This window comes from Electrophorus electricus, chromosome 26, assembly GCF_041902795.1.
Source record: "Electrophorus electricus isolate QZ-2024a chromosome 26, ASM4190279v1, whole genome shotgun sequence".
Classification (NCBI taxonomy): Eukaryota; Metazoa; Chordata; class Actinopteri; order Gymnotiformes; family Gymnotidae; genus Electrophorus; species Electrophorus electricus.
In genome coordinates, this window is record NC_137522.1 from 11,028,518 (window position 1) to 11,051,222 (window position 22,705).

General features: G+C 47.5%; 1 protein-coding gene across 5 annotated transcripts in view; it reads left to right on the plus strand.

Moving 5' to 3' along the window:
* The window catches only part of ttll7 (tubulin tyrosine ligase-like family, member 7), a 45,976-nt gene extending 25,203 nt beyond the window's left edge, over positions 1-20,773 (plus strand). For 3 of the 5 annotated variants that reach the window (XM_081708343.1, XM_081708342.1, XM_081708344.1), the window contains 11 exons: positions 1,018-1,165; positions 1,897-1,970; positions 3,392-3,531; positions 5,547-5,629; positions 6,570-6,768; positions 8,172-8,507; positions 9,262-9,392; positions 10,635-10,715; positions 13,325-13,485; positions 14,775-14,951; positions 19,125-20,773. In XM_081708343.1, coding sequence (XP_081564469.1) covers positions 1,018-1,165; positions 1,897-1,970; positions 3,392-3,531; positions 5,547-5,629; positions 6,570-6,768; positions 8,172-8,507; positions 9,262-9,392; positions 10,635-10,715; positions 13,325-13,485; positions 14,775-14,951; positions 19,125-19,242 — 1,648 coding nt within the window. In that variant the 3' untranslated portion in view covers positions 19,243-20,773. The remainder of the gene's footprint in view (positions 1-1,017; positions 1,166-1,896; positions 1,971-3,391; positions 3,532-5,546; positions 5,630-6,569; positions 6,769-8,171; positions 8,508-9,261; positions 9,393-10,634; positions 10,716-13,324; positions 13,486-14,774; positions 14,952-19,124) is intronic. The other 2 variants (XR_014120070.1, XM_081708345.1) reach the window with 2 other exon arrangements.
* Positions 20,774-22,705: the final 1,932 nt, after the last annotated feature.

A 22,705-nucleotide genomic window follows, 5' to 3' on the forward strand; every position in this document is an offset into this window, starting at 1 on the left:
GCTCAGACGAAGGCACTTGTTTATGCTTGTTTATTATGGGCAGGGGCAGTAATGCTCCCTGCATTGAGACCCGCTCACTCCCGCAGAGTTTGACATTTGGTGCTGGTTTTTGTGCAGAGCCCACCACGTGGGTGCACTTTCATGTGTGCTTTTGTGTTCTTCGGCTCACTCGTGTGCATTGTGTGTCTGTGTGTGTGTGTGTGTGCGCCTGTGTGTGTGTGATGTGTGGAGTGTATGTTTTTGCATGCTTGTAGCTGCGAACATGCCTTCAGGTTTCATTATATACATTAATTCATTGCGTATTACATACAGTAAGGATGCCTGCATGCTCACTGCATACGTGTGGATTTGTAGCGTGCGTGGCCCACGGTCCCCAGGCGGTACACACAGCTGGGGCTGATTGATTATCTCAGCCCTGACCTCCACGCTCGGACTCCCCTCTCTCTGCTCGAGTCCCTTTCCTGGCTAAATATAGCCCAGTGGAACAGCAGTCCCACTACACCGGGACAGAGGAGCAGGGGAGCTCACCGCAGTGCACGGCCTCCTGGTCTGCCCGGAAACATCTGCTGTCACGTCTAGTTCCTCCCAGCCTTTCCCGTTCTTCCGCTCGGGCCCCCAGGTCTCCAGGCACCGTTGAACATGCAGCACACCCTCGGCGACTGAGCGACCTATCGGTTTCTGTTTCCCCCCGTCGCGTGAAGCTAGAGCGTCCTCAAAGCCGTAATACGGCAGCCAGACAGGCTCGTTCTTTCAGTGTCACGGATATAAAGGGAACTCGAAAGTATAAAGGCCGTGCGGCGGGGGAAAAATTAGACCAGTCCCCTGGAATTCAGGACGCCCAGTGACCCTAGGTGGCCTCTGCACAGCAGTGGATTTAAAGGCCTGGGGGGGGGATCCTGCAGGGTGCTTGCCAGCAAAGCCATATGATGACCCTGCTGTGAAACACCGTGAAACGTTGCCGGCCTGCCTTATTAACTTTCTTGACACAGTTTTCGTTGTTTTTTCCCCCTTCGACAGAGCGAGCGACAAGCGGCGGAACCTGGCTCAGCAGAAGGCGGAGGCACAACGCCGCCTCTACGGCCACGGCTCTGTAAAGAAGCTCTCAGCCGGCTCCTCCGAGTGGGAGAAACAGCGCCTCACGCTGGAGCGGAGGAAAGAGGAGCTGGTGTGTGTCTGTTCTCCTTCACCCTCCCCCCAATGCCCTCCCACCCCCTAGAAACTTTCTCCCCTTAAGTTCCTCCCAAGCATATGTGTATTGCTTGCTTGGCACCTGAGGGCGACAGCGCGATATTTAATTATTCATGTTCGGAAATTGCGGGGGCGACGCATTTCAAACTTTTAAGTGGCTGGTCGGCTAGAAGGCGCTCCGGCACGTCTCTTGATTGGTCTTTTGGTCAAGCTTTATTGTATCAAGTGATGAATGAATAGAAAATTGCTATAGGTAGGTGGTATTTTCAAAGGGCAGGGCGAGAAGCACATAAGCGGGCGAGAGCGTGGGATCGGGGGTTGAGTGAGCGAGCGTGTTCTAGTGTTTAGCAGAGATCAGTGGCTATAATTGGAGGCACCCTGCTGCTGCACTGCAAATTGACCAGGTGACCTTTTCACAATTACAGTTTTTGATGTATTAAAATGGGAAAGTGGGAGTTAAATCCATATGAATTATGAATTGGCTGCCCATATTAACAAGTGTAAGGGAGAGGCCATTTTTTGCATGCAGCTCTTTGTCCGCTCTCCAACTCTCCGACTTCATTAAGGTGCCTCTAATGGGGTAGCGAGTTGTTCGCTCTCGCTGTTAGTGGTAGTGGGCCTCGACACCGGCATGCCGCGCGCAGGGGCACAAGCAGAAGAAGCTATTTCCTGCCCACCCCCTTACCTCGCCATAATTCTGTGTTTCAGAAGGAGAGGCTGGCCGAGGTTCGAAAGCAGATCTCCAGGGAGGAGCATGAAAAGCGGCACCTGGGGAACTACAGGTATGAAGGGGCTCGGCGTGTCTCCCCCCGGGGGACGTTTACAGGGTCAGGTGCGGAGCAGGGCACTCCCGGGAGGGAAGCGGCTGTGGAGGGAAGACGCCAGGTGCAGGGGCTGCATGTAAAACTGAGGAAAGACAGCGGTCAGGGCCTGTCGGTCTACGCTCGCTGGCCGGGCCAGGGAGGAGCGGTGCAGAGTTTTAAGCGCTTACCCGGCAGGCGAGCGTATGCTGCACTTCTGCGGTCGTGCCCCGCATCCTTCACCTCACCGTCTACTAGCGTGCGCTCTCTCGCGCAGCGTAGCGTGAGGGAGGTGTGGCCTGGCTTTTTCCCGGGCCACCCGCCCCACCTTCGTCCTCCTACGCGCTCACCGCTGCCTAACGAAGCCCCAACGATGCCTCGGCACTGGGAACCTCCGCGCTGGGATCTGACCAGGGCATCTCATTTACGGGGCGGGGGGACTCAAAGACATTTGGTGTAGCCCGGCAGTGCGCCACCCAATGACTAATTGTGACGAATCATTGCGGAATAATGCCTCCACTTAAAAGGCTCAGAGGAGAGATTGGGCAAAGGAAGATGCTTCTTAAATAGGTCATTTTCCAGCTGATGTAATTGCTCTGTCCTAATAAAAACATGTCAAAAAAGCTGCTGAGGCATGAAAAAAAGAAGTGCGGGAAATATGTGGGTCGGGACGAGATGTAAACATATGGCATATGTGCAAGACAAGGCGTGAAGTGTCAAAGGCACACGCTGGTAATAGGTTTTTACTGCCACACAAGTATGGCCATAATGCACATATGTAGCTCTTAATGGATTTCAGGGATTTATTCCCGGATCTTAACATTTACATTACTTGAGCCCTTGATTATTCCTTGGCTGGTTGAGCTCCTAACTAAAGAGCGTGTTCAGATGACAGCAATACATACCTAATAGTGGAGCCATCAACACAGCCTATGAACAGGTTTGGAACCAGGCAAAAATGTGTAAACATATCAGGTCCTGCCACCACTTTTTGTTTATTTAGATTAATGTCCCACCATTGTTTTCGTTACAAGTCTGGGCAGAAGTCATTTAAAGATACATTACGTAGATAAAGTTTAAGGTTTACACTCGGCTAGTCACCCTCATCCAAACATAAACATTAAATCTGCTGGTTTAGTCTTCAACATCAAAATGCCTCCAACATCTGTGCAAGTGTGTTAGTCGGGCTGCATCGCACGCTAATAGACATATCAACAAAAGCGCATTACTTTAATACCGGGGCTGGCGTAAAAATTTGGGATCGAAATTTGTTTAGGGGATCCGAAAAGCAGATGTGCCAGGCAGCCATGTAGATAAATATTCACACTTGCGCCGTCTTTCTCACCTTCATGTGTTTCTTCTTGCTCTCTCTTTCTCTCCCTTTCTCTCTTTCTCCCTTACAGACGTATTTACCCCCCAGATGACAAGCTCCTGCTGGAGAAGTACGAGGGCCTTCTCTCGGTCGCCTTTCAGACGTTCCTGGCTGGGCGAGCAGCCTCACTTCAAAAGGAAATGAATAATCCTCTGAAACGAATGAAGGCACGTACCTGAGTCTCCGCTGGCTTTCATGCTAAGCAACAAACCTGAAGCTCTTTCTCATTCTGTCTCTCTTACTTCTCTCTCTAGCTCTTGTTTTGTCTCGGTCTAGTTCTCTCTCTTTCTTCCTCCCTGCTCTCTGTTTATCTGTTCAGAGTCTCTCTTCAGCGCTCGAGGAAAGGCATTTCTGCCACGCACTAATATTAGCATCGTTACAAAACCTAATGTTTTAAAGGCATCATAAATCCTGCACATCCCTCCTTTTGTTTCTGGAGCGTGCCTTCATTTTTGCCACCCACCCCCCCCCTTCCCCGGCCTCCGCTGTCATTCTTCATTCGCCTCGAGTTCATCATTGTGCCCGGCCTCCACTCAAAAGCCTCTGGATGTTTGAAGCGGATTTTCAAGGCTGAATATGTCAGCCCATGTATGTAAATGCGACGCATTGTCAGAGGGCTCCTTTAAGAAGTCCATGGGCCACGGTTTGACAGAATCTGATTCAGCGGTCAGGGTAGTAGTCCAAGCAGTCCAGGATTACTTCTGCTGCAGGGCTTCCTGTTGGGGATGCGTCATCGTTCCGCAGCGGGCGAAGCCGTGCGCAGTTCGGGTCTGAACGGGCACGTTTCAGGAACACCAGCCGCACGCTGTTGCCATGTGCCGTTGCCGCGGGCCGTCACCGCATCAGCCCGGCTTTGGCTTTCGACAGAGCGGCGGCTATGAAAAGACTGCCTAGGCCTGGCTGCCTAAGCCACGAGATCCCAGCGTCATTCGACACGGTGAAAAATAACCACTAGCACTAGCTCCCGCGCGGCGGCTCGCGGCAACACATTTTCTTCCTGGCCGGACGCCTGAGCAGCTCCTTTTAATCTGAATTTTAGGAACAATGCTCGGAGGCAGGGAGCATACAAAAAAAATGGAATTTAATACACTTCTATCCGTTTGAGCTCGAAGAACAGATCAATGGAGAGCTTATTGGGTGTTAATGCTGTGAAAGTGTTGCTTGTGGAACAGCGAGCAGCATTAATCATGATGGGGTTGCTGAGACGGCCGGAGACAAAAGTCTTCACCAGAGAGCTTTTACTGTCTGCTAAGACACTAAAGAAGCAGAATCGGGGCTGTATTCAGTCAGCCTATTATGAGATAGAAACAAAGAGCTAAAATAGGAGAGCTTTTTCTTGTTATTGGCTTCATTAATTAGTTTATCGAGACAACTCAACTTAAGCGCACACGCTTCAAATTAAGCACGATCCCTCACAGCTGGCCTGCAGTTAGTCGTGATATTTCATCGCATGGGATGTTAAGTTCCTTTCAGAGTGACGGTCAATAACCAGCATATGTCACGCTGACCCCCTGCCTTGTATTGACAGAGCAGGGTTAAGGACCCGTTAAAGTTGGGGGCTGTCCACCTCCGGAGACTCCGTACTGATTCCAGTCATCCTAATCGGCTCCCATCGGCAGCAGCTTTACCCGGGCACCTCCTGTTCATCACCACCCACCCCTGGGCCTGTGCATCCGCTCATTAGGAGCCACGCACTCCCCAGTTCACTTCAGCTCCTCGCACAGCCTTGCGAGTGTTTTGAACATCATTTCTACTGTCGTTCCTGGCTTTTGACCTCGCCTAGCTGGTGGCGTGTTTACGGGCGCGACTTCCTCGGCACGCTCCCTGCCGGCGGGGCCCGTTAGGAGCGAGTTAGGAGCCTGGCTGCCAGTGTTGCGTAAGCTTCACAAGATAGCGCGGCCAAAGTGACTGCGCACATGCCTCCCTCACCTCGGGCACCGCGCTTGTGCGCGTCCGCCTCGCTGATGTAATCCTCTTACAGCTCTCCCTTTGTCTGCTCTTTCTCTTTCTTAGCCACAGATTTAAAAAAAAAACAATAATGCGCGCACATGCGATGGGCGAATCCCTTGGCTGCTTGTTTCTGTGTTGTTCTGGCTTGAGGAGGAAGTCGGAGAAAAGAAAACAAAGCGAACATGATTGCACAGTCAGAATATGACTTACTGTCTGTGTTGTCCATTCTCAGGAAGAGGACATCTTGGATCTGCTGGAGCAGTGTGAGCTGGACGACGAGAAGCTGATGGGAAAGACGTCGAGGCAGAGAGGGACGAAGGTAAGCCGGGATCCCGGCATCCTCCGCGGCCCCTTGATGCCTTACAGGCCGGGGGAAGGCTGCCTTCTCAACCACACCAAGCCCGCAAGACCATCCATTCTTTCTTACACGACTGGCTTCAGTTGAAATTAATTTGCGCCTGCCACTTTCGGCTACACCGAGTGTTTTTTTCTTTTCCCCCCTTGTCGACCTCTCGGCACATGGCGCAGAGCACTCTGATGGATAGACAGGATCCCAGGGGTGCATTATGGGCCATCTGGAAAAATCAGACAGGGCAGAAATGAAGCAATTTAAATACTGCGGGACTGGGTCTTAAGCAGCACCTCTCCGAGATGCCACGAAGAGCAGAGCAGTAAGGCGAGGGGCCCGCCTTTGTCTCGGCCTCGCTCTCTCTCTCTAATTGATTTGTTTAAACCTATGTTTGTGATTGCTTTCTAAGTCCTAATTTTGTGAGAGAAAGGGCAAGCCAAATTACCTGCTGAATAACCGAAGGCTTTATTAATGCTAACAGTAGGCCCTTTCCCAAACATGGGCCAGCCGTTCAGCTCAGTTCCCTGTTTCCCCTGCCATTCTTTTGGAAGGAAAGGATACATTTCCACTTTCCTCTGCATGGCAGTGAAAGGTGGCATCCGGGCAGAGCTGCTTAAGCTGAATTAACATGTCCCTGTTGTGACATTAATCATACAGAGTCAACACTGTGCTTGTCAGCAATGCACACACCAAGGGTTGTGTCACAATATCCACCCCCCACCCCCCACCCCTGTCACCCCTGTCACCCTTGCTACCGCCGATGACAAACGCTAATTGGAATCAGGTTGAAGGCTGTATCAGCCTGGTTGCTGACACGGTCTAACACCATCTCACCTTTCCCCCCCCTCGGACGTCTCTGCCTATCTGTCTGCCTGTCTGTCTGCCTGTCTGTCTGCCTGTCTGTCTGCAGGCCCTGTCCTCCATGCCCGAGAGCGGCCCGGCGCCCAGGAGGCACCGCGACTACGGCGACACCTCGGGCAGCTGCGACGGCAGCAGCTCGTCGGGCTCGGATGCCGGGGAGGAGGAGGAGGGCAGTGCCAGCGAGCTCCGTGGGAACGTGGCCTCCCTCCAGACAGAGGAGAGCAAGCGGAAGCCCTCAGAGCGCTCCAGTAGGTCTTCCTGAGCTTCCCTCGCCGGCTCTGTGGAGCGGATGTTTCTGAGAGGATTCCCCCACCCCCTCACCCGCTCAGTGGAGGCTGCTTAGGGCAGGGCCATTCCTACCTTCTCTGTTTAGAGCACAGCCCTCCACTGGCCATCTTTCCCTTGATGCTTTCCAGATGACCACGAGAGGTCCTTAATTACTTAAACAAACTTCTGCCATTGCCGCAGACACACACACACACATCAGGCCCTTTGCCAGCCAGACCGACTGTAGGTGCAATTGTGCAATTTGGTGGCGTCAGCTGGGCAGCTACACCTAAATTACAGATGTAAATCTAGTGTAATGCATTTGTTTACCTAATTAATACATGAAACAGGCAAAATCCATCTTTTTTAATTAGGGTCACAACATCTGATGGCGCCGTGCAGTGGCTCTTAATTTGACTGGCTAGCAGTAGCGGGTGATAGCTTGAGAGCTCTCTCGGCTCCCATACACAGTAGCTTTAATGAGCTTTTTTGATGTGTTTCAGTCCACTAGTCTATAAGGACACTGGGGTCTCAGCTTGGTTGAAGTACGGTTAGGGGAGATCTTCGGGGAAGGGCTTTTGGCTTACCTTGAAAACTGGGCAAACAAACCCCTGAAATTAGCTTTTTTTCAGGCAGAAAGGTTTAAAACTTCTGCATTCTCGGGGGTCCAAAAGAAACATAAAGTATAGCTTTAGCATCTCTCCCTTTCTGTCTCTGTCTCTCGCTCTTTTTCTCGCTCTTTCACCAGGTCTTGCTATCACACCATGTGTCAGAACGTATTAAAGTGTCACAACAGTCGGAGCGGATTGCGTATAGATTCTTTTTGCTTGAACAAGTGCTCGACCCTCCAGTTTTTCCATTAGCTTCAGAATGAAGGACAAAGCAGTGATTTGGCCAATGTTTGAGGGGTGAATGAGTCGGCAGTGTGAGCCGAGCTGGAGTGACTTTGACCCCTCCCTCGTCCGCCCAACGCCCATCTGGGGGTGGCCTTAGCTAAGCCCCTATAATGCGCACAACTTGGCAACTTCCGTCCCCCAAGACTTGCGGGTGGAACAGCGAAGCTGGCTGGCAGACAAGCTGGAGGTCGTTCAGCGCTCCAGAGTGCGGGGTCATGCGTGTGGGCAAGAGCTGCCGCCGGGCTAATCCTGAGGTGCAGGGCCGGCGGCAGGCCTGGCCAGGAAGACCACATGCTTCAGTGATTAATTAAGCTTCAGCCGATGCTTTGTTGGTCGTCAGAGAAGAGGATTTTCCATACAGCACTTGGTTTTTGATGTCCGCGTCCACCCCTTTCCGAGCTCGGTTATTTAGCTCAAATGCTTTAAGTGCGGCTTCACGTCTTTCTGCGGGGTCGTTGCTATCCTCTGCCCTCCTCTTCCCCTCGCAGGTCGCGTGCACTGGAAGCCTTGCTCGACGCCGACGAAAGCAAGCTCACCATCCTCGCTGGCTCTGTCGGGCCTCATCCGCCGCTCCGTGTCCTGCCCGCGCTCCATCTCCTCCCTGACCACCCAGCCCCCCTCCAATGAGAACCGGGGGCCGGCAGCGAAGAGTTCACCGCAGGGGGGCGGGGCCATGTCCCCAGGTGAGGCCCGTAAATCGGGCATGGCACCGGCGCCACTTCGGCCCCGCTCGTCCCTGCGCTCACACTCGCTCAGCCGCAGTGGCTCCGCCCACAGAGTGCCTCACAGCAGCAGCCTGGGCACCATCCACTCCAACATGGCAAGTAAAACACACACACACACACACACACACACACACACACAATGTGCACACACCCAAATGTCATACTCACACACACAAACAGACACACACACACTATGCACACACATCCATACTCTTACACATACATCCAGTACTCATATACATGAGCAATAACACACAAACGCAAGGGCACAAACACACACCTAGAACTCATAAGCGCGCGCGCGCACACACACAAATACACACAAGAGCATTTGCGCAAGTGCATGCGGACACACTCAGCCACACCCACGCACACAAAGTAGCTGACTGCCTAGGCAGCATAGCAAGTGGCACACACATACAGATGCGCATAAATACACAGCTCTCGGCGTGTCCCATGGCACCAACTCTTTCCCAGCTTTTTTAACTCGTTCTCTCACTCTCGCATTCATCCAGGACCACTCTCTCCTCTTTATGTAAATCTGACTAGAACCCTCTTAGCGCTCCTCTGTTTAAGCCCTCTGCGCGCAGTGGGGTTACGCCATCCTGCAGTCAGAGCTGCTCCGGAGCTCCACTCACCTGCGCCGAGGTCTGGGCTGCTGCAGAAGAAAGCCCTGCCCTCACCTCCCACAACTCTGCAGCCGGCCCGGCCTGCGGGCCAGCGCGGGGAACGGGCCGAAGCTGATGATGGAGGGGGGAGAAAGGTGGCACACGCCGATTCATCTTCACTGAGCTGCTGCCCCTTGTGTGTGTGTGTGTGTTTGTGTGTGTGTGCGCCTGCGTGCTACAGGGAGAGTCCCTGCTGAACACAAGGACTAAGGAGCAGGAGGAGGAGCTAATGCGGCAGACGCTGGTGGCGCTGGGGGAGATGCGCATCCGCTTCCCCGGTAAGAGCGATGAGGAGGCAGAGGCCGTCCTGGACGAGGTAAGTTACGGTGACGCCCCACACCCCACCCTCTTCCCTCCCCACTACTCCCCACCACCAGTCGCCTCTGGCTGGCTCTCTGCCTGCTTCCCTCACTCCCTTAGCTCATTTGTGGGCACCGGTGCCTGTTCCGCTAACACCGCCTCTCGTCGGACATGCCGTCATTAGCCGTCCACCTGTATACATAATGAGAGCCATTAGCTGTCACCACGGAAACGCAGCTGGCCAGCAGCACCTGTTTGAGAGCCTTTCCAATATCATGCTCGTGTGCTTGCAGTTCAAAAGGGTGGAGCCTAACAAAGGAAATCAAGTTTTGTAATTAGAGTGCATCATGCATGAAGAGAGGTTAAAAAAAACTTTTCAGATGTAAACATAAATCAAAAAGGTTCCCAGTCATTATGGACAGAAAGTCCATGAGTTCCATTTACAGAAATCTGTTCTAAGTGGAGCAAACTCAAGCAGTGCACTAATTTAGATATCTGTGTGCATCAGCATAGTTTATGGCCTCCTGATTTGTATGGAACAGCTGTAGTGCTAAATGAATTATTAATGATTTATCTGAGAAGATGAATTTAATGATTGCAACCATATCAATGCCTGAGTGCTTTGCCGCCATCCTTCTTTGTCCATGGTTCGTTTCTACTATGCAGGAAGCGAGTCCGAGATTCATTTGGAGAGAGTGTAAAGGGAATATTAGTTCAGTAATGCAGGTACAAAATGTGCCAATGGGAGATCAAATGCTGGGAGAAAGACTGCCTGCTCAGAACTTTTCATTGATAGTAATCTTGAGCAACATATAAATCGAACTAGTTATAAATGAATAGAGGTATCGTTGAAGCCTGGGAACTTTTCCCTTCAGTTTGAAAGAGGGAGGAGAAGCCAGCGGTGCTATTGTACGGTTTATTAAGGAATGCTAGATGCTTTTGAGGAGTTTTGGAGGAGGGGGCATATTACAGCTTTTTTTGTACATGCTGTTTGTTAAGGCTTTTAACAGTCTGCCGGCATCGGCGTTCGTCTTTGTTTATGATGTGTGGCACAGACACATTGATTTTATTTCATAGGCAAGTACTGAAGTAAAGGGCAGTTGAGATCATGTAAAAAAGAGAAGGAATTCTGCAGGTTTCTGCTCAGAAACTTGAGGGAAAAAAACAGGTACTAAAATATAGCTAATAGGAAAAAAAGAGTTCAATCATTTAGTCATTCAGCACAAAAAGAGCATAATGGTCCTTTTCTCTCCTACAGATTTTGAACAACTGGAAATACCACAAACCAAAAGTGGCTTCTTACTGGCTTGTGAAGTTAGATGCCACAAAACAAAGAAAGGTGAGGTATCGTTCGAGCTCTTACATAGGGTTCACTGTAGCAATAGTTTTACTTCAGAGCAAGAATCATTTAAGTTAATTAATTATTAACATTTCAAACTATACTAAGACTATACTAATTTAAGGATAGAGTTTTTGGGGTGCTGTTCTTGATGCTGATGTTTCTCTGTTTTTTTTTATTTTTTATCTAGGCCGATTCTTTTCAAACAACTGTTCATTTTTATCAGATAATTTTCATGCAGTACTTGTAAGTTGAGTAGGGGAACATTGGTCATGTAATCTAAGTCTAAAAATGTGGTGGCTTCTGCTTTAGATAGGTACCGACTGATTTAGAATAGTCAATACTAATTAACGAACAGATATAGAATAGTCAATACTAATTAAGACACAGGGTCAGTTTTAAGGTACATAAAGTAGACTGAATTCATCTAGAAATGGAGTCAGAGATTGACAGAGGAACTTACACAGAGAGGATAAGAGGAAAGTATCATCATTCCCAGAGCAGGCTACAGTAGAGTCATGTGACTGTACCCTTTTCTCTCCATTCAGCATTCTGGAATATGAATGCCCCCCATTTCCAAACTCTTTGTAAAAAAAACAAAACAAAACTTGAAATTTAGTCGCATATGGGCACTATTTTGTAGTTCTAGTTTATAATGAGGTAGAAATTTGGAAAATTGATTTAGAGCTGTCATATCAGCAGTCTTACATCACAACTGAAAAATGTCAGAGTTGAGAGTGTTTTTAAGGCTATTTGAATTGTGCACATAAGCCAATAAGTGTGGATTTGTGTAAGATAATGGCAGTATTTTGCGGGCAGGGGAAATTGTACACACTTAACACTTGGGATTTGGAACCATTTTAAAATGATTTCTATTGTTTTAACACAGCTGTTATTTTGCTGTGACAAAATATATTTGCTTTATTTCTTCTCACAGCCCTGATTGCATAAAACACCTTATGTTAAATATGTGTTAATGCTTAAATAACTTTTGCAAAGGTTGCATTTTGGTGACTAATATTTGGTGCCTTGTTGTTTGTTACTGTTTAGTATTCATTCTTTTAGACTACATTGCTTGATTGTGATGTTAATTTGGATTACTATGATCAGTATATTATTTCTGTCACTTATAAATGTGACACAGCTGTCTCCTGAGGTTTAAGGAGGTATGACAAATCCTAAAGAAGATGACTTATTCATTTTTGTTTTCATGCTTTATACAAAATTAATAACAACTTCAAACAGACTGTGCAAAATGTTTTAAATACAGGAGCAGGGAGCTTACCCAGAGTTCTCTTTATGTTTTCATCAGGACTGGAGTGCATTATTGGTGTAAGAATCCTGCACCTCTGTGTTGCTAAGTAACAGCTGCCCTCACCCTTTTCGCTGTCGGATCATTGCAGCACCGTCCTGGCTTCTCACAATTGGCTGCCAGATGGGCAGGACGTGCACTATTCTCCTGTCGTGTCCAAAAGTGAAACAACTTCATTTCCTTTGCCATAACACCCAGCAGCATATAATGAAGTAGCAGTTCTTAGATAAATGGGAATTTCCTTGGTGTTACGCAAGTGAAAGCACAGCAGGAGAACTGCACTGTTAGCATCTATTTGAGTTGTTCGGCACATTGCAAAGTGAAACGAGCTGGTTAATTAATCCAAGTCTAGGCAGTTCTCATCCTGCCTAACTGTGTCATTCAGTAGGCCCTCAAAGAGGTTGGTAATCTGGGATTTGTGACTAAGGTCCAGTGATCCTCCGTTATGTGCCTGGTTTCTCTCTCATTGTGCAGACAGCTTGAAAACGCAGCTTTAATCGTGAGTTGTTGCCGACATGGTTTGTGGTAGAACTTGTGGAAAGCTCAAAATGCGTTTCACATGTTTGGTTGTGCCACATTAAAATACTGCACGTGAAAAAAAAAGCCATTCTTTTGAGCTTTTTGGGTTCTGATTATCACACCAAGCCCACAAATACAACAGGGCACAAGATTGAGAAAGCCAAAAACATAATTGCCATTTGCAAAGAAGGTTGTTTTAGCAAGCTGGTACTAAATATAACAGTTGGAATGAGTTAGCAACAGTGGAACAGTGCTGCCAGCTGTACCTTAGCTAAAACTTGGCAACAGCACACTAAATGCTCAGTGAAATATATACTGTGGGATCAGAGTGGCTTAATGAAGCTGATCTTACTTCAGGGATTGTAATATACCACATCATGATCATCATCTGAGGCTTGAGGGATTATTTTGAGGAGAGTTCTGTGCCATCCCACATAGGGGCGTTAAAACTGGTACATCCTTGAGCGTCACATGGCAGAAAATCCCCAATCAGCCAAGAGCTCACAAGCTGGAGAGGGTCCTTCAACCTGCGGGGAACCTATGGCTTGATTCCGCCCGAGACTGACGTTCACGACAATTACTGCCCTTCTATCGTCTTTCTCTCTGCCTATTACCAAGTGTCTGGTTAGCTTCATTAGGTGCACGTTTAAGCCCTGCATGCTGTGAGACTTCATGACAGTGACTACCAAAAGAGAAAAAGTTTTGAGCTTCAGTCACTAATGTATATGCCTGCTGTGGATGTGAGGGGCCTGTTTAATCTCTGCTCTCATCTCGTCAGGTCCTAGACATTGTCCGCACCAACGTTCGCTCGGCGCTTCAGAGGATCTGGCGAGAGGCCGACGTCGACAGCCTGCGATTGTCCCGCCTTTTTGCCCGCGTCTTCAACCGCCTGCTGTGGAGTCATGGCCAAGGCCTGTGGAACTGTTTCTGTAGCTCTGGGTAAGGGGCCTTCCACACAAGGAAGCTCACTGAGTAAAGGGACCTCCATATAAGGCAGCACCTTCGGTAAGGTGCTCTCCATATGAGCCAGGCTCTGCGTAAGGGGCCCTCCATATGTGCCAGGCTCTGCATAAGGAGCCCTCCATATGAGGCAGCACACTGAGTAAAGGAACTTCCATACCAGGCAGCACTCTGGGAGGAACTGGTACCTTACAAAGATGCGACATTGTACGGTATATGTTTTAGCACAGCTCGCTCAGAGGTATCTAAGGAGAGGGGAGATGAAGGGAGACAGCTAGCAAGCAGAACAGGACAGTGTGGTTGGAAAAGAGGTACATGCACACATTCCATTGTAAAGAACTCAAAAAAAAGAAAAGGCTAGTTAACAAATCCCAAGGTATCGAGGTAGAATATCCCTGAAAGTTTACTGGCGAATGTTAAGCATTTCTGTTGTTTTATTGTGTATTGCTGTTCAGCTTGTCTGGTGGTTAATGCGGTAGTTTATACAATCCTTTGGTGACCTTTTACATCAACGAGGCATACACAAAATCCCACACGTTTGTAATTACTACATCTCCCAGAAGTACCTGCCGAAAACACCTCTTATCGCAGCTGATGAAGCTGCGACCACCTCCGTCCCTCTATTCATTCCTTGTCTAGGCAGCCGTGCAGGGCGTCTGCAGGGGTTTTTTGCCACACACGCATACGCATAATTGACAGACACAGTGAAGTGTTACAGCCCAGGTTTCTTTCAACTTGATGAGAGTGTACGCGGCCCAGGGGGATTAGCGATGGCGCTAAGCGCCCCATGCTGCTGCCATTTAATCAGGGCCCGGCATGTGAAGGAGATTCGTGGGCAGCTCGCGCTCGGAGGAGAGCCCAGCAGGGGGGCATTGTGAAGGCCTCCTCGCCTGTAATGTACGCTCAGATCCTCGGCCATTATACGCCTTCATCTCCACAATCAAACGCAATCTCTGCTGTCGTCCAGAGACTTTGAAAAGAAACGACTTTATTTTCACTCAGTGTTTTCCCATTCAGGCAGCCCGTGTTCAGGACCAGGCCCCTTTGAATTTTTTGACACCCGGCCTCCAGGGTGCCCGGCAAGATAGGACACCCAGGGAGCCAGCTGGACTCCTGTTCCGGAAACATCTTTTTTAGTTCTTTCTTTCTTTCTTTCTTTCTTTCTTTCTTTCTTTCTTTCTTTCTTTCTTTCTTTCTTTTCTTTTTATTTTTCTGCAGAGGTCTTATTCTGTGTGTGTGTGCGTGCGTGTGCGTGTGTGCGTCCTCAGCAGGTCGTCCTGGGAGAACATCTTCTGCAAGAGCGGCGAGGTGGTGACGGCTCACGAGCTGCAGTGCTGCCAGCGTCTGGTGCAGCTGTGCCGTGACTGCCTGCTCGTCGTATATAAGTACGTGGCCGACTCGCGCGGCTCGCTGGCTGGCCTCAGCCCCGACTGGGATGACACCAGGTAAGCCTCCTGTGCACCCCTGTCTGCCCCCACACAGTCCTCTGCTCTATCTCTTCGAACCTACGGGCGTCCCCTATGTAGGTAATTCCCCTTAGTTCAGTGGGAGGTCACCAGCTAGGGCCGTATTTGACTTTTCAAAGGGGCGGGGGAGGCCGCCAACAGGATAGAATGACCCTCAGATTATTGCGTAGGTTAGTATGCCCCCCGAGGCCCACCTTAATTCAATTATAAAAGAGGTGAGCCAGAGCAAAATGATACTGGGATCTTGTGCAGAGCCTGCTTCCCATGATTCATAGCTGCAGAACATACAGAAGATTATGTCCCCATGTATGAGCACAGGACTTTGCTTGCAGCATAGACATGGCACATTGTTGTTTCATTGTAGCAGGAATTTGTAGGCCATCATGCAACGGAGACAATTTAGCACCATTTCATTTGTTTCTTTCTAGCTGAATGAAGCACTTGCATGGGATTTCAGCAACATCTGTCTAAAAGCCCTGTGGCTGATGCAGAGTTGTGGTGTAATCTAGATACAATCTGGATTACTTAATGTATTTTGAGTGTTTACATGAAATAGGTATTTTTAAATACTTTTATTTCTTAAGCACTCTGGGGCATTCCAGCCAGTACTTTTGGTACACTGTTCTCAGGTCTACACAGAGGGGGCCTGCCCATACTATACAGAATTTAGTAGCCATTCAGTGTACAGAAAGTAAGTGACAATTATCAGTATTATCCACACTTTCAAATACCACACAAATGTTTTGAATATTTTAAAAACTTGACTTTTGAGATTATATTTGTATTTGTAATCATATCTCATCTTAGTATGTCAGGTTCAGGATCTGGCCTGAGACCCCATATATTTCCACTTTTGGGTTAGACACCACATGTGAACAGCAAAACTGTGCTGCAAATATATTGCTACATATTGCAAATGTGAGATGCCATGTGATATATTAAAACACAGTGGTGAATCCTTGGTGTGACATGATCATAGATTGGCTGCATTAATTTGAGCACAGTTATTTAAATTTACTGGATCATCTGAATGCAGTAATTCATCAAAACATTCACAGTATCTGAAACACCTCTGATTGGTCACAGATTTTTACCAACATTTGTCTGTATATTGTAGCATTCTGCTATATTGGTATTGAAAAAGCAAACACTGTGATAACCACTCACAAACGATGTATTGTTCAGCCCTGTCCCTGATGCGGCAATTGCACACCCTTTTATAAACACCTAACTGGTTTGTTAAAGCTTTGTGTGGGCAGGTCCCGAAGGTAGTAGATCTCTCCTCCTCCATTAAACTGTGACCCTGTCTCTCTGTCTTGACTTGCGGACCCTGGCGAAGCTCTCCCTTGGCTGCCGGACCAGTCTCGTCTCGTGGCTCGACCCCCTCTTCTTCTACCCTCTCGCTCCTTGAAGCAGGTCTCTCTCCTCTCGATTCTGGATGAATCTAGTGATCCATGTCTCCAGTCTGTCCAGACTGCAGCCACCCGCCCTCGTGCACCTGCTTGCTCCTTTCGCTCGCCATCTCCGAACATGCGGTCCTGGGGAGGTCTCCGGCTGCAAGAATGCAGTTTCCAAGGACGCCAGCCAGTCATTCTCCATCCCCCCTTCCGCTTACCACGGCAACAAGCACCCACTCATTCGTCACGGTGAATCGCAACAGTTTCACGGCATGGTGCATGACACTCACTTCCATATCTTTCCCGGGACATGCCTCATTGCTGGCTCGGTGGCAGAACGGAGCAGGGGGATGACAGATTAGACTTTTCAGGCAGCCAGCGTATGCTTTGGCTCGTTAGGAAAATGATGTCTGAGTAGGAGTGAGGCACCATATTGCTGGTGACCCCCCCCCCACATCCCCACCCCCCCACCCCCACCCCGACAGCGACTCATCCTCCTCTCTGGCATGTGTCTGGCCCCCCTACCTGCACCCATACGCTGCCTGTCCTCTCCATCCACCTCCACCCGCCACTCTCGGCCAGTGGAGAGGCACGGGGTCGAGAGCCATCAGGGTACCAGTGACACTCTCTCGAGCACCTTTCTCTGCCATGTCAAGAGCCTTTCGTAAAGCACCCAGCCTGTAAAACCTGATCTCAGCCAGCTAAAGTCACAGAGGAGATGAAAAAGTCTCCTCACTCCTTTATTTCATGACTAACTGAAACTAAAGGATGCTCTTAAAGCTTTAGATTATGTCTTTTTTTTATGGTCTGAGAACATTAACCCCACGAAGTGATGACATAAACTTTCAGGGCGATGAAATAAACTTTTTATATGGATGACGGAACCTTTTGCCTCTTTGTGCAGGAGCAGCTCTGCTGAATCAAGGAGGGGCGAGTCCAATTTTCACAAGATGTTTTACAGCGCAGCATGGCATTTGGGTTATTGAACGTATGCTTTGAACATTCAAACTGACTGGAGATGTGTGCAGATCTCCAAGTGATTGTGTATAATTAGTAAGGCCCACACATTCTCGAAAGGAACCACAGTTAGACAGCTGCTGGCTCTCGGGAGGGTTTGCGCTGGCAGGTTTTTCTAAGAACTTCTGAATGATCAAAAGCTAAAGACCTGGTGGAAGCGTTACAGAGGTCCAATTAAACATTGCCTGCAGCCTGATTGGACTCTGAGTGATGGAGTCCCTCTACAGGCTCCCTCGTATGGACATAACTTCCTCAGTGAATTATTTAGAAGGATAGCTTCCCTTGTCCATATATGATCATATTTGAATTTCATATTCCTATGTCATTTGCTTTTGTTGACCAAGCTCAACAGAATACAGCAAGGAATATGGTGATGAGGTGAAACCCCTCCAGCACTGATCCCTAAGCATGACTCTGTCTAAGACTTGCCAGTAAAACTACCAAGAAATGGAAGCCGATTCCCAAAGCTTTAATCAAAGGAACACGATGAAAGATCAGGAACGGATAAGCTTAAAGACAACCTAAAATTATGCTTACGTGCAAATGTTCAGAGTTGAATGTAGTTCATGTGTGGCCATTTACTCTGTTCTCTAGCATTTTAGGTCTATGAGAGCATGTAACATAAAACAAAAAAATCCTTTCATTACAGTACGCTGTTGAATGGGTGGACGGTACAGTGGGTAGTTAATCTACATTCTAAAATCTGCTTGACAAGCACTACCGGTACACTTGAGCAGTTTCAAGGACATTCTTCTAGAACTAAATGAAGTTAATTTGACTTTTCACAAGTCTCCTGGGTATGGCGCCATGGCAGCAGCAGCCCTTAGAGCAGATCTTTTTTAGTATACTTAGAAGAAGCAGCATGGCTAATTTGTCCTGGGGATATTGTACAGGGAAGACTGTCACAAGCTGCATGTTACGCCTACAAATCCAAGGGTTATTTTACAGTTGCTTAGTTTAAAAGGACAGATATATGTGTGTGTGTGTGTGTGTGTGTGTGTGTGTGTGTGTGTGTGTGTGTGTGTGTGTGTGTGTGTGTGTGTGTATATATATATATATATATATATATATATATATACACACACACACACACACACACACACACACACACATATATATGGTTGAGGAGCGCTACTAAGAATGGGTCATTTGTTTAGGGTAAGGTATTGTGTTAACCGTTACCTGCAGATAATTAATGAACTGTGTAAATGTGCTCATTATTGAACTATGTTGTGGACAGGATACTCTACAGTTATCTTATGTGGGTCATTTCGCGTCTCAAATGGTTAACCTCCTTGTCTTATTCCAAGCCTTAATTATCTTAGCCCATATCCATTCTCGGACATCCTGCTCCTATCAGCTAGATTTAAGCAGTGTCTACGATAAACAGCTTCCTTCAGCCATCTGTCAAACCTGTGTTTAGCTGCCCGCGTTAAAATGTGAAGCGTCACTCATCGTTAAGAACAGACAACATTTACAAGAAGGGATCAGGTGGGAGCAGAGGGTATGGAATGAGCTTGATGGGGTGGGGAGGGTGTCTTAACTAATGCTGGACAGTACACGGCCAGGGTGAGGTGGTGGGGTGGGAGCAGTGGAGAGTGGCTTTGTTTTGTGTGTCAGATTGCAAGGCCGGGTTAATATGGCCTGATCTCCTTAGGCGACCTTTGTGGCTTTGATCCTGGCCTCCACGTCTCCTGTCCAACTCCACTGTTCCCTCTTCCCATCCCCGTATGTGCAGGTATCTGCTGCCAGTGACCTCCCAGTTCGTCATCAAGTGGCCTTCCTCAGGCTTTGGCCGTGGCGTCGCCTCCACACGCTCGCGCAGCCTCTTCGCCACCCGCATGGGCCACTTCTGATCGCCGCCAGCCCCCTTCGCTGCACGTGGGGAGACACAGAAAGGGACCAGATACCGCCGCCCTCGACCCTCCCCCGCCACGCCCCCATCCTCTCCTCCTCAAGGGACATATGAAAACGGATTTACCGTCCCTTCCTGTTAGCTTGGGACTTGTTGGTGCATCAGATGCAGACGATGAATCTCCCCCAAGCTCAGTTTGTACCCTTTGGATATGCTGTAAAATGGCTGTTTGCTCTACAGTTATTTCTCTTATTGATACTGTAAAATATGAGCCAGCGTTATGGATTTATGTCCGGGACTGCAGATTAATTTAATCAATAACAGTGAATGCATCAGTGAAATGTAGATGGAATGGGATTAGTGTGTTTGCCCTTTCTTAGAGAGACAATTTAAAATGCTAGTTTTTCATTTTACACTGCTTATGATATTTGCAAATGTTTCATGCCTTTTTGGCCTAAAATTAATTTTATTAGGTTTTGCATTATGCATCCTTTCATCTTTGTTTCACTTTATTTTAGCTTTGTGCAGTGTTGTCCAGGAAGCGGACACGCTGAAGAAGCAGGAGGAGGTGAAAACGTTTTATTATAGTGCTCTTCCTGAAAGGCCTCCAGTTCCATGCAAGCCTTGTTTCCTGGTCACTCTGAAGAGACATTTCAGCATCCCTTGTTGTTCTGCAAGTTGGCTTTTTAGCCATAATAATGAGCCAAACCCAACCACAGTGAATGTTGTGTTTGATATGCATCCCTGCAGAAAGTCAGCAGTCAACAGCATTTGTTTGTGCATGCCTAGATAGTCCTTTAACCTTGTGCACTGTCTGCCGACAAAGAGGAAATGACTGCAGAAATACTTGAATTTATTTATACTATTTATTTTATTTAAATGTGTTTAAGTTTACACACACTACTAATTTAACATTTTAAAACACATTATGACTTGTGTTAGTATTATTTGTGTTAGTTTTTATGCATTAAAGACTCTCAAGGGCATGGAAATAAGTCCTAAAAGTACTAACTGCAGAGCTTTGCTTTGTGTCTGATTAGAAAAACTGAACTGCCACATTAGTGTTTTAGAAGTTCTACCCTGTGTTTCTACAGCCTGTAAGCAAGTGCCAGTGCAGACTGTGGTGTGCCAACACTAAGCACAATGTGTTAATGGCTCTTTAAATGAGGTTGCTTATTAATTTGAATGCTCTGTATGACAGTAGGTAGGTAATGTTAGAACTGTAATTTGAGGAAGCTCCTGATAGTTTATGTCCAGATAGAATGTGTCCTTGTAAATGCTAATCTTCCGGGTGGTTTTTGGCTCAGAAACAGTGTTCTCTGTCATGCAGCAGTTCTTTTCTAATGAATATGGCGATAATTCTATGCTAGGATTTTTTTCCTCCCAACCCCGTAGTGTCATCTGACAATGCCAATTTGTTTCCTATTTCTTCTTTTTTCCTTTCTTTTATTTTTTGGCCTGGATTTTCATCCTGGGTAATGATTTTTAAGTTTAATAGCAATAAATGACTGGTGAGTCTGTATTGATCTGTACTGATCACTGAGCTGCGTCTGTCTATTTTCTGGCCACTGAACCGAGTCACGCGACTTTGGGCCTGCGCTCTTGGGCCTTCCTGCTTCCTGAAGGTTGCTTTAACGTGAGGAGTCTAGAGACTGCAGCTGGCGTGCAGGCACGCGCGCACGCCCCTCACCCCGCACACAAGTGACACTCCGTGTCCTTCTACCCTGTCTCATGCGACGCTCGCAAGCGTAACCTCGGTAACCTTGTCGTGTCTTGTCCCAACCTGAGGCCAGGGGAATAGAGGTGATCCTATCCTTATTTACACTTGCTCCTTCCATTTCAGGCTGCCAGCCAGCTCTCCTTCTCTCTGACTCCCCTCTCCTCTTTCTCTCTCCCTTTTGTCCTGCTGGCTATCATGAGCAGAGGTGCAGAGCACGACCTTGAAATTCCTCCCCGACGGTAGCACCTTTTGCAGGCTGGCCAAGACACAAACTTGAGGCCTAACCCTTGCTCCAGCGCATTAAATCTTTGTCGCGCGGCATGGTCAGCTAGTCTGCACCGGCTTGCTTTCACCTGTGCTAGAGTGCGGTCACTGAGGGGCATCCACAGAGGTGCCTGCAGCTGACCCAGTTTCGGTCAGCACAGGCGCCATGGGCATCAGATTCTGCCTCCCGGTGATAACGTTTTGACTCACTCTGTAAGAAGCCGAAGGGCTGGTGGCTATCAAAGAACCTATTTGTCTTAATCCTCCGTTTCGAAAGGAAATAAATCAAGGAGCTTTAATCATGACTGTCAAAATAAAGCCATCAGTGCCCTAATTTGAACAAGGCTCCTTAGTTTATTCCTTATTTAATGCAAACTCACAAAGGCCTTTCAAAAGTCATGCTTAGTTGTTTTTTGCAGACATATTCCCAAGCCTCTCTATGCAGTGTGTTCAGTGACTTTGCATTATTGCCATGAAAGATGATATACTATGTATGTGTGTAAGTGCATGGTGTGCTTCTGTTAGAAAATAATATGTTTCACATGTCATTATCGGAGGCAGCTGCTTTTAACATCTTTCCTCTGCAACTGGCAGGTAGCCTACATGAGCAGTTAACGCTGTCCTCCGGTTGACCAACTTCCTTATAACTAATAAAAATGAGGTTTAGCACTAAAATAAATAAATAAATGTTTCTCAGATTTGCGCTTGTGCAGGTGTTAAGTGTGGTTGTGGCTAGGTTATCACGTTTATGAAGATATTAGGTTGTATAGTAAAAAATCGTAAGAAGTTACATTGTTTCTTTCTAAGTCTTTTCTGCTATTTCCTTTGAAGAAGACTTGTTCAGAAGAAAAAAAAATCAATCAAATTTGATAAACAACTTGCCAAACAATACTGGTCTGATACTGTGAGAGATTTGAGCTACTACATATGTCTGTCATGACCTTTCACATAATCTACCAGATTCTTGTCAGATGTGTGACAGGATGTGATGAATCTGGTTAGAACAAAATAGATGTGAGGATCATAAAACATGCAAACAACATGTCTGTAGTTTGTATTTTCTGATCAAATTGACTTCAAATGTGGAAAAAAAGAAAAGGCAGCTTTACTTCAGAGCTCACATTGCTCTGGGTGTTAATGGTTTAACCAGCCTCTGCTTTTCCAACAGTGTGCTACTTTAATGTACCGTCCCAAAAAAATTTTTTTTTACTAAATGTTATGTGCTCTGTTCACTTTTGTAATACTTAAAGACCTTGGCTCAATCTGACTTCTATTCTTTCATGCTGTCCTCATCACTCTTACGCTAAGCAAAATCAAGAAAAAATTGTAACACCCTGCACCCCTAACTTTGTTTACCTACTCTGAAAGACAAAGGTGCTCGGCACAGAAAGCTTGCATTCTCGGGGTATAAGAAGCAATGACTTTTAATGTCATTTATCTGAATCCAGTCCTCTACAGGTTCTGTCTGGATAAGATCTAT